General features: G+C 39.1%; 1 protein-coding gene across 1 annotated transcript in view; it reads left to right on the top strand.

Annotated features, from left to right (window-relative positions):
- The window catches only part of LOC121387560, a 71,033-nt gene that overhangs the window by 46,035 nt on the left and 12,498 nt on the right, over positions 1-12,500 (top strand). The window contains exons 14-18 of the mRNA XM_041518715.1: positions 585-731; positions 3,136-3,230; positions 4,447-4,715; positions 9,680-9,879; positions 12,285-12,452. Coding sequence (XP_041374649.1) covers positions 585-731; positions 3,136-3,230; positions 4,447-4,715; positions 9,680-9,879; positions 12,285-12,452 — 879 coding nt within the window. The remainder of the gene's footprint in view (positions 1-584; positions 732-3,135; positions 3,231-4,446; positions 4,716-9,679; positions 9,880-12,284; positions 12,453-12,500) is intronic.

Here is a 12,500-nt window from a genome sequence, read left to right as displayed (position 1 = left end):
GCGTGATCAATTGAATGCTTCTCAGTTGTCACACGTTCTGGCATTTTAGTAAGATTTATTCTAAACGTAGTAAATCCAGTATCTTCAAAACTGTAATTAATATTTTATTGTGCTGTATCTATAGGAGGGCAGTCATTCCCAGAATGAATCGTGTCTGGACAATAAATATGGAATATAGAATAGAACTGACTATCGTTTTATTCAGTGATGATGATGATGACGATGATGATGATGATGATATGCAGATGTCAGTTATAAGTATTTTTGAAGGTGTCTAGAGAGAAACTAAGAAATAACACTAAGATTTTCGGTAATCAATCAGGTTGGCTAAATAATTATGTTTTATAACACACTGTATTATATTAGAGATAGTGTAACTGTTTGTTACTTATTTAACACATTGTTTTAAAATGTTAAAGTTAGTGTAACTGTTACTTATTGATTGTTTAATAAAATCTATGTTGAAGAAGTGTAACTATATATGTTAATTATTTTACTAAAACGTCATAGTTGAAGATGTAAATATTTGTTAATTTGGTTTGTTTGTTAATTATTTAACTAACACTTTGTATTTGTTTTATCAGACTGATATTACAGAATCAAATATTGGTGAAGTTGTGAGAAAGGCGAAAGTGCTTACGGATGACTTTGAGCTTCTCAATGAGAAAGATTTGGTCTACGCGGCAGACATTGTGCAGAAAACCAGTCAACTACCAGTTCTCTCGACTGAGGTGAAAATACTTTTCTTTCTCGTTTCATTGAGGTGGAGGTGGGGCCGGTCAGGCATTGATTCTCGATTTCAGAGGGATAGGGGTGGGGGCATAACATTAATGCAATATAGTTTGGTAGCATTGTCAGACAAAACCACCTTATACAAAGGTAGAGTTAATTACTTCACTAAATCTGAATGACCAAACCATTATTCATGGAGTCCAATGGGCATTTTGCAAAATAGAGGTTGATTTCATGAATCGTTTGATAGTGCCTCGTCTGCATCAACTCCCAAGGAGATCGTTTACTAGACTATACATCCTTCCTGCACCAAAACAAAGAGGACTGCCACTCCCGAGGAGATCCTTTACTAGACTATACATCCATCCTGCACCAAAACAAAGAGGAGTGCCACTCCCGAGGAGATCCTTTACTAGACTATACATCCTTCCTGCACCAAAACAAAGAGGAGTGCCACTCCCGAGGAGATCCTTTACTAGACTATACATCCTTCCTGCACCAAAACAAAGAGGAGTGCCACTCCCGAGGAGATCCTTTACTAGACTATACATCCATCCTGCACCAAAACAAAGAGGAGGGCCATTCCCGAGGAGATCCTTTACTAGACTATACATCCTTCCTGCACCAAAACAAAGAGGACTGCCACTCCCGAGGAGATCCTTTACTAGACTATACATCCATCCTGCACCAAAACAAAGAGGACTGCCACTCCCGAGGAGATCCTTTACTAGACTATACATCCATCCTGCACCAAAACAAAGAGGAGTGCCATTCCCGAGGAGATCCTTTACTAGACTATGCATCCTTCCTGCACCGAAACAAAGAGGAGTGCCACTCCCGAGTAGATCCTTTACTAGACTATACATCCTTCCTGCACCGAAAGAAAGAGGACTGCCACTCCCGAGGAGATCCTTTACTAGACTATACATCCATCCTGCACCAAAAAAAAGAGGACTGCCACTCCCGAGGAGATCCTTTACTAGACTATACATGCTTCCTGCACCAAAACAAAGAGGACTGCCATTCCCGAGGAGATCCTTTACTAGACTATACATCCATCCTGCACCAAAACAAAGAGGACTGCCACTCCCGAGGAGATCCGTTACTAGACTATACATTCTTTCTGCACCAAAACAGAGAGGACTGCCACTCTCAGACTAGTTTACTAGACTATACATCCTTCCTGCATCAACCAATGAGGACTGCCACTCGGAATAGTTTACTAGACTACATCCTTCCTGCATCAAACCAAAGAGGACTGCCACTCTCAGAATAGTTTACTAGACTATACATCCTCCCTGCACCAAAACAGAGAGGACTGTCACTCTCAGACTAGTTTACTAGACTATACATCCTTCCTGCATCAAACCAAAGAGGACTGTCACTCTCAGACTAGTTTACTAGACTATACATCCTCCCTGCACCAAACCAAAGAGGACTGCCACTCTCAGACCAGTTTACTAGACTACATCCTTCCTGCATCAAACCAAAGAGGACTGCCACTCTCAGACTAGTTTACTAGACTATACATCATTCCTGCTCCAAACCAAAGAGGACTGCCACTCTCAGACTAGTTTACTAGATCAAAACTAGCACAGGACAGAGTTTAGAATAAATATGGTTATGAGGACATGCACTCATGAATCACGGTCAGAACTGTGATGATACTGTGTGATCGTTAAAGTTGAGAATATCCTGCCCCACTGGTGGCACCCATCATGAGTATGCCACCACAGCTGTTAAGTCCGTCACGACCCAAAATGATGAAAATAATGTGCAATGGTTTCACCAGAGAGATGAAAAAGCATGCAGAAGTTCAAAATATGGAATAGTATCAGCCATCACTTAAGTCAGTGATGAATCATATTTAGTAGCTATAGCCTCAAAATGTCTACCATAAAACCTTTTGAATATCCCCAGGAGTCCTAGGATATCATAACCCTGATGGAACAACTTATGTGCCAGAATGATATGGCTTTGTTTATAATCTGTATACAATGAGGATGCCGAAACGTATCAAAGGAATTGTGATACGAAGACACCAAAAGCTGAGCACAAGGTATATTGTTCGACATAAAGGAAATACTGACTGTTTAGAAGTTGAAGTCATCCCTTTTGCATACAGCTTAGTTTAGAGGTTAGTTTCGCTTTGAACCTTTGGGCAGAGATCGAATTATTAAACTGATTTGATACCTTAAGGGTCTCAGACCCGTTGTGCCCCTGCCTAAATCTGTCCCTGGCAGTTGCCTTCAATAGAATCAGAAAATGTTTAAAATGTTCTTTGTGTCTGTCGGACACTAATATATATTAGTATTAGGTATATCTTCACAAGTTTGCAATTATGAGAGGTTATATACTGTTTTGGTGGTTTGATGATAAAACGTATTTTGCTTCATTTTGTAGATTGCAGAGGATGTTTTGGATCTGGCAACCAATGTCATGAAGAAAGAGAAAGAGACACTTCACAAATCTGAAAACCTTGGTCGAGCCCCAAGCAGGTATCTCTTTCTCTCTCTCTCTCTCTCTCTCTCTCTCTCTCTCTCTCTCTCTCTCTCTCTCTCTCTCTCTCTCTCTCTCTCTCTCTCTCTCTCTCTCTATCTATCTCACACACACACACACACACACACACACACACACACACACACACACACACACAAAACAGAAGGCCAATTATAAGTATTTTTAACAACTAAGAGTTCACATTGAGATTTCCTGCAAAGAATTAGGTTGGCCTGATTTATTTGTGTAATCTATTCAGTAAGCTATTAATGTGCATTTAGTATGCATGGCACCGTGGAACAATATTTTCAGTTTAACAAAGCCTGTCTGTGATAGTATTTATCTGATGGACAACTGAACTTAAGTCATAACATTAGGTTGCCTGACTGAATATTTGATCACCACCAAACACTGAAAACTGACGGTAAATATGAGCTTCTGTGACTGACTAGTATGGTATTCCCTGAGTCAGGATAGCATACACAATAACCCTTGATTACATTTCCTAAGTCAGGATAGCATACACCATGGCCCTTGATGTCATTTCCTCAGCAGGATAGCACATACCATGGCCCTTGATGTCATTTCCTCAGCAGGATAGCACATACCATGGCCCTTGATGACATTTCCTCAGGATAGCACATACCATGGCCCTTGATGTCATTTCCTCAGCAGGATAGTATATACCATGGCCCTTGATAACATTTCCTCAGCAGGATAGTATATACCATGGACCTTGATGACATTTCCTCAGGATAGTATATACCATGGACCTTGATATCATTTCCTCAGCAGGATAGTATATACCATGGACCTTGATGACATTTCCTCAGCAGGATAGTATATACCATGGACCTTGATGACATTTCCTCAACAGGATAGTATATACCATGGCTCTTGATGACATTTCCTCAGCAGGATAGCACATACCATAGACCTTGATGACATTTTCTCAGCAGAATAGCACATACCATGGCCTTTGACGACAGTTCCTCATGATAGCACATACCATGGCCATTCAGATTCCAGTTGCAAAGCATGTTTTTTTCAAAAGTAATATTGTTTTGAAATGGACTAATAAAATGCAACATTTGAACTCTGTAATTTACTTATTTTGTTAGATACTGCTCGTAAAATGCTATTGTGAAGGGAGAATTTGTTTATGTTGTCCTATTAAAAAAAGTAATTTAAATACTATAAAACAATTTATTTCAGAATAATCAGAAGTTTGGACACCATTGATAATATTGTTGACATACCAACAAGTGGCGCTTTACAGTTGGTGACAGATGCTTATGGGTCAACCATTTGGGACCTGAACAAATATGCAACAGACCCCGTGATTGGTCTCAGGCTGACTGATTCTGCAAAAGAATTAACCAATGAGAGTCTTATTGCCATGTTTAATGCAGATGACTTGGTGTTTCAAGGAACGGAGGCAGCGATCGTCTTCCCCAAGCGTTTTGTGCAGAAAGTCATTCAAGGTTGGCACATTTCCTCATACTACTACTTGTTAAATATCACATGGAGAATAATAATGTTGGTTTTACCAATAAGACTCTTGCACATATATATTTGTCATTGTTTTAGATGAAGTGACAAACTTGACAGCTGTGGTGGCAGTAGTCATGTTTTAGATGAAGTGACAAACTTGACAGCTGTAGTGGCAGTAGTCATGTTTTAGATGAAGTGACAACTTGACAGCTGTGGTGGCAGTAGTCATGTTTTAGATGAAGTGACAACTTGACAGCTGTGGTGGCAGTAGTCATGTTTTAGATGAAGTGACAACTTGACAGCTGTGGTGGCAGTAGTCATGTTTTAGATGAAGTGACAACTTGACAGCTGTGGTGGCAGTAGTCATGCCGGGTGCCACCGGTGGTGCAGGATATGCTCCTCTTTCATGAACACTTGATATCATCACTGTTATTACTTTTATTCATGAGAGCATTTCATCACAGCTGTACCTATTGTAATGAGCTACTTCCATTGCTAGTTTTGATTTAGTAAACTAATCTGGGAGTAGCAGTCCTCTTTGTGGAGATGCAGGGTATGTAATCTCCAGTAAGAGATCTCCTCGGGAGTGGCAGTCCTCGTTGTGGAGATGCAGGGTATGTAATCTCCAGTAAAAGATCTCGGGAGTGGCAGTCCCGTCGTGGGAGATGCAGGGTATGTAATCTCCAGTAAGAGATCTCCTCGGGAGTGGCAGTCCTCGTTGTGGAGATGCAGGGTATGTAATCTCCAGTAAGAGATCTCCTCGGGAGTGGCTGTCCTCGTTGTGGAGATGCAGGGTATGTAATCTCCAGTAAGAGATCTCCTCGAGAGTGGCAGTCCTCGTTGTGGAGATGCAGGGTATGTAATCTCCAGTAAGATCTCATCGGGAGTGGCTATCCTCGTTGTGGAGATGCAGGGTATGTAATCTCCAGTAAGAGATCTCCACTATTTTGTCAGGGAGTGGCTGTCCTCGTTGTGGAGATGCAGGGTATGTAATCTCCAGTAAAGAGAATCTCCACTATTTTGTCAGGGAGTGGCTGTCCTCCGTAGTGGAGACACTCGACAGGGTTCATGTAATCTCCAGTAAGTCAGATGGCTGTCATCCTCGGGAGACTGGCATGTCCTCAGTGGCTGTGACGAGACACTCGACATAGATTCATGGAATCATCCACTATTTTGTCAGGGAGTGGCTGTCCTCCTATAGACGAGGCACTCGACATAGATTCATGGAATCATCCACTATTTTGTCAGGGAGCGGCTGTCCTATAGACGAGACACTCGACATAGATTCATGGAATCATCCACTATTTTGTCAGGGAGTGGCTGTCCTCCTATAGACGAGGCATTCGACATAGATTCATGCAATCATCCACTATTTTGTCAGGGAGTGGCTGTCCTCCTATAGACGAGACACTCGACATAGATTCATGGAATCATCCACTATTTTGTCAGGGAGTGGCTGTCCTCCTATAGACGAGACACTCGACAGATTAATGGAATCATCCACTATTTTGTCAGGAGTGGCTGTCCTCCTATAGACGAGACACTCGACATAGATTCATGGAATCATCCACTATTTTGTCAGGGAGTGGCTGTCCTCCTATAGACGAGACACTCGACATAGATTCATGGAATCATCCACTATTTTGTCAGGGAGTGGCTGTCCTCCTATAGACGAGACACTCGACATAAATTCATGGAATCATCCACTATTTTGTCAGGGAGTGGCTGTCCTATAGACGAGACACTCGACAGATTAATGGAATCATCCACTATTTTGTCAGGAGTGGCTGTCCTCCTATAGACGAGACACTCGACATAGATTCATGGAATCATCCACTATTTTGTCAGGGAGTGGCTGTCCTCCTATAGACGAGTCACTCGACATAGATTCATGGAATCATCCACTATTTTGTCAGGGAGTGGCTGTCCTCCTATAGACGAGTCACTCGACATAGATTCATGGAATCATCCACTATTTTGTCAGGAGTGGCTGTCCTCCTATAGACGAGTCACTCGACATAGATTCATGGAATCATCCACTATTTTGTCAGGGAGTGGCTGTCCTCCTATAGACGAGACACTCGACATAGATTCATGGAATCATCCACTATTTTGTCAGGAGTGGCTGTCCTCCTATAGACGAGACACTCGACATAGATTCATGGAATCATCCACTATTTTGTCAGGAGTGGCTGTCCTCCTATAGACGAGTCACTCGACATAGATTCATGGAATCATCCACTATTTTGTCAGGGAGTGGCTGTCCTCCTATAGACGAGACACTCGACATAAATTCATGGAATCATCCACTATTTTGTCAGGAGTGGCTGTCCTATAGACGAGACACTAGACAGATTCATGGAATCATCCACTATTTTGTCAGGGAGTGGCTGTCCTCCTATAGACGAGGCACTCGACATAGATTCATGGAATCATCCACTAGTTTGTGAAATGCCCATTTGACTCTGTATTGTGCAGAGATATGGTCCTGATCATGTATTACGCTTTTATCGTTCAGATTTAATGTGTGTTTCTGAGATACCAGTGTCTGTATTGTGCAGAGATATGGTTTTGATCATGTATTACGCTTTTATCGTTCAGATTTAATGTGTGTTTCTGAGATACCAGTGTCTGTATTGTGCAGAGATATGGTCCTGATCATGTATTAAGCTTTTATCGTTCAGATTTACTGTGTGTTTCTGAGATACCAGTGTCTGTATTGTGCAGAGATATGGTCCTGATTATGTATTACGCTTTTATGTTCAGATTTACTGTGTGTTTCTGAGATACCAATGTCTGTATTGTGCAGAGATATGAACCTGATTATGTATTACGCTTTTATCGTTCAGATTTACTGTGTTTCTGAGATACCAGTGTCTGTATTGTGCAGAGATATGGTCCTGATTATGTATTACGCTTTTATCGTTCAGATTTAATGTGTGTTTCTGAGATACCAGTGTCTGTATTGTGCAGAGATATGGTCCTGATCATGTATTACGCTTTTATCGTTCAGGTTTAATGTGTGTTTCTGAGATACCAGTGTCTGTATTGTGCAGAGATATGGTCCTGATTATGTATTACGCTTTTATGTTCAGATTTACTGTGTGTTTCTGAGATACCAATGTCTGTATTGTGCAGAGATATGAACCTGATTATGTATTACGCTTTTATCGTTCAGATTTACTGTGTTTCTGAGATACCAGTGTCTGTATTGTGCAGAGATATGGTCCTGATTATGTATTACGCTTTTATCGTTCAGATTTAATGTGTGTTTCTGAGATACCAGTGTCTGTATTGTGCAGAGATATGGTCCTGATCATGTATTACGCTTTTATCGTTCAGGTTTAATGTGTGTTTCTGAGATACCAGTGTCTGTATTGTGCAGAGATATGGTCCTGATTATGTATTACGCTTTTATCGTTCAGATTTAATGTGTGTTTCTGAGTACCAGTGTCTGTATTGTGCAGAGATATGGTCCTGATTATGTATTACGCTTTTATCGTTCAGATTTACTGTGTGTTTGTGAGATACCAGTGTCTGTATTGTGCAGAGATATGGTCCTGATCATGTATTACACTTTTATCGTTCAGATTTACTGTGTGTTTGTGAGATACCAGTGTCTGTATTGTGCAGAGATATGGTCCTGGTGATGTATTACGCTTTTATCGTTCAGATTTACTGTGTGTTTGTGAGATACCAGTGTCTGTATTGTGCAGAGATATGGTCCTGATTATGTATTACGCTTTTATCGTTCAGATTTAATGTGTGTTTCTGAGTACCAGTGTCTGTATTGTGCAGAGATATGGTCCTGATTATGTATTACGCTTTTATCGTTCAGATTTAATGTGTGTTTCTGAGATATCAGTGTCGAAACAGGAACACTGCGTCGCAATGGACAGGACAGTACATGCCATGGCCTTTTATAGGCAGTGATAGCTTGACAGTGGAAATGATCAACAATGATTCACTCCATAATAACTTGACTTGTATTTTAGACACACTTATGCACATACTGAATGAATGAATGAATGAATGTTTAACGACACCCCAGCACGAAAAATACATCGGCTATTGGGTGTCAAACTATGGTAATGCAAATAAATAAAATAAATCAACATCAATATAAAAATTCAAGACTTAAACAAAAACATTGTAAAGAACTGTGCAAAAACGCAAATATCACATAATTTTACAGATACTGAATTTTACTCAAAACTTCAATTTTGTGCTGTATTGGCCATTCTCAAAGAGAATGTTACACCCCTGCACCACGGTGAGGTTACAGCACACGCAGGGGCCATACACATACATGCAGACAGACAGGCAGACAGACAGACAAGCAGCTAGATATATACAAAAACACAAACACGTCTCATTCACGTGATGCACTCACACCGTAAATAACGTTTCTAATTGTTACTATTTTTGTAGAAATATCAGCTTCATTAAGATGTAAATTATCAATTAATTGTGAGTAATTAATCAGTGTCTGTTACTAATGGATTAGGTGTTATCCATCCTTTGTCCATAGCTTGTACACTAAATGCCATTGTATGTACTGTCCAGTCTATGTGTATAAATTCAAATAGAGACTCATGACATCAACCATTATTTTGGCAAATGCCCATCGGGCACGGTCTTGATCACGGATAATGGTTTTGTCGATCAGATTTATATAGAAGATCACTTGCTGTTTTATCAGTACGAGTAGCCTGTGTAATAGCAGTAGGTTTCCTCTCTACCTCATGACCAAATGTCGAAATAACCAAATACTGTCCATAGCTTAAAGTGCGTTGAGATGTTGTTAAACAACGTGACCAAATGTCGAAATAACCAAATAATGTCCATAGCTTAAAGTGCGTTGAGATGTTGTTAAACAACTTGACCAAATGTCGAAATAACCAAATACTGTCCATAATTTAAAGTGTGCCTTTATGTTGAATGTCGTTTGTAGATTACGGGTCGAGCGACATCCGTCTGACGATGCACGTGTACAGGGACACGAGACTGTTCACTGCGACTGAGAACTCGACTGGACGATCGACGCAGTACGTGCTCAACAGTAAAGTGATTTCAGCCAGGCTGTCTGTCGACAACAAGCCAATAACAGAACTGAATGACGTGCGAGTCAAGACAGTTTTCTTTCCAGACAGAGTAAGTTCTGATCATCGACGTGACTCCTAAACCAGAACATTACTTCACAAGTGGTAGTCAGCCGATTGTCCAACATTACCATCACTGGCTGAGAGCAACTATAATGTTTACAAGGATACTTGTTGGGCAGTTACCAACACTGGCTGAGAGCAACTATAATGTTTACAAAGATACTTGTTGTCCAAGATTACCATCACTGGCTGAGAGCAACTATAATGTTTACAAAGATACTTGTTGTCCAAGATTACCATCACTGGCTGAGAGCAACTATAATGTTTACAAAGATACTTGTTGGGCAACCATCAGAGAGAAATGTGTATGTCTCAAACATGAAATATATTAAATGATGAAAACAATCACTTGACGGCTAGTCAATTTGATAAGAATCAGTAACAGTTCATTTTAATTAGTCCTGTTGGCTACCTAAGCATAACTGTACTAAACTTTCAAATTTACCAAAGTAGATTGGTTTTATAAGGATTTCAAATTTAGTTTTATTAGTGACTTGTTAGTGGAGATTCAAATAAACATACTCGTTTACCCCAGTGCCATTTTTCAATCGAATTTTAAAATTTACATTCCATGGTAACAACTTGAAATTTAGACATGACATCATAATTACATCACGTAGAATGTGTATAATGTCTGCCTCACTGTATGGGTCAAATGGATATTAACTTGTGACTGTATGTTCAAAGTATAATCAAAACACTATTTGGTACTGGCGTTTGATATCACTGTTTTACTTGAAATACTGAAGACAGATGTGCTAGTGAAATAATGATCAAAACACTATTTGGTACTGGCGTTTGATATCACTGTTTTACTTGAAATACTGAAGACAGATGTGTTAGTGAAATAATGATCAAAACACAATTTGGTACTGGCGTTTGATATCACTGTTTTACTGGAAATACTGAAGACAGATATGTTAGTGAAATAATGATCAAAACACTATTTGGTACTGGCATTTGTGTTAGTGAAATAATGATCAAAATATTGATTTCTTACTAGCGTTTGATAGTACTGTTTAACTGGAAATACTGAAGACAGATGTGTTAGTGAAATAATGATCAAAACACTATTTGGTACTGGCATTTGTGTTTGTGAAATAATGATCAAAATATTGATTTCTTACTAGCGTTTGATAGCACTGTTTAACTGGAAATACTGAAGACAGATGTGTTAGTGAAATAATGATCAAAACACTATTTGGTACTGGCATTTGTGTTTGTGAAATAATGATCAAAATATCGATTTCTTACTAGCGTTTGATAGCACTGTTTTACTGGAAATACTGAAGACAGATGTGTTAGTGAAATAATGATCAAAACACTATTTGGTACTGGCATTTGTGTTTGTGAAATAATGATCAAAATATCGATTTCTTACTAGCGGTTGATAGCACTGTTTAACTTGAAATACTGAAGACAGATGTGTTTGTGAAATAATGATCAAAATATTGATTTCTTACTAGCGTTTGATAGTACTGTTTAACTTGAAATACTGAAGACAGATGTGTTAGTGAAATAATGATCAAAATATTGATTTCTTACTAGCGTTTGATAGCACTGTTTAACTTGAAATACTGAAGACAGATGTGTTAGTGAAATAATGATCAAAATATTGATTTCTTACTAGCGTTTGATAGCACTGTTTAACTTGAAATACTGAAGACAGATGTGTTTGTGAAATAATGATCAAAATATTGATTTCTTACTAGCGTTTGATAGCACTGTTTAACTTGAAATACTGAAGACAGATGTGTTAGTGAAATAATGATCAAAATATTGATTTCTTACTAGCGTTTGATAGCACTGTTTAACTTCAGATCAGAAAGTTGATCTATAACTCAGATAATTTTGATAGTACGGTATTATAAAGTTCATATACAAGTCAGATAATTTTGTCAGTACGGTATTATAAAGTTCATATACAAGTCAGATAATTTTGTCAGTACGGTATTATAAAGTTCATATACAAGTCAGATAATTTTGATAGTACGGTTTAACTTCAGATCAGTAAGTTGATATACAAGTCAGATAATTTTGATAGCACGGTTTAACTTCAGATCAGTAAGTTGATATACAAGTCAGATAATTTTGATAGTACGGTTTAACTTCAGATCAGTAAGTTGATATACAAGTCAGATAATTTTGATAGTACGGTTTAACTTCAGATCAGTAAGTTGATATACAAGTCAGATAATTTTGATAGCACGGTTTAACTTCAGATCAGTAAGTTGATATACAAGTCAGATAATTTTGGTAGCACTGTTTAACTCCAGCTTGTGAAAGTTGATATGCTTGTCAAATCATTTTTGGTAGGAATCTTTAACTTCAGTTGTGAAAGTCAGATACTTTTCCAAACACTGATTTGTTTTACTGTTGTTTGATTATATTCAGGTTCTGAAGGCTGATGTGCGGGGAAATCTAACTGGCTGTGGTTTCTGGGATTGGCGTCAAAACGACGGCCTCGGCGGGTGGTCCCTGGAAGGATGCACTCATGTAAAGGTGCAAAACGGCAGAGACGTCTGTCACTGTGATCATCTCACGAATTTCGCCGTCTTGCTGGTATGAAAACAATAATTTACTGTGTCACTGTGCCTTTAATTGTTACCA

The sequence above is a fragment of the Gigantopelta aegis genome, chromosome 13 (genome assembly GCF_016097555.1).
Source record: "Gigantopelta aegis isolate Gae_Host chromosome 13, Gae_host_genome, whole genome shotgun sequence".
NCBI lineage: Eukaryota > Metazoa > Mollusca > Gastropoda > Neomphalida > Peltospiridae > Gigantopelta > Gigantopelta aegis.
The sequence above is the reverse complement of the archived record's forward strand: the minus strand, read 5'-3'. Positions and strand labels throughout refer to the sequence as shown.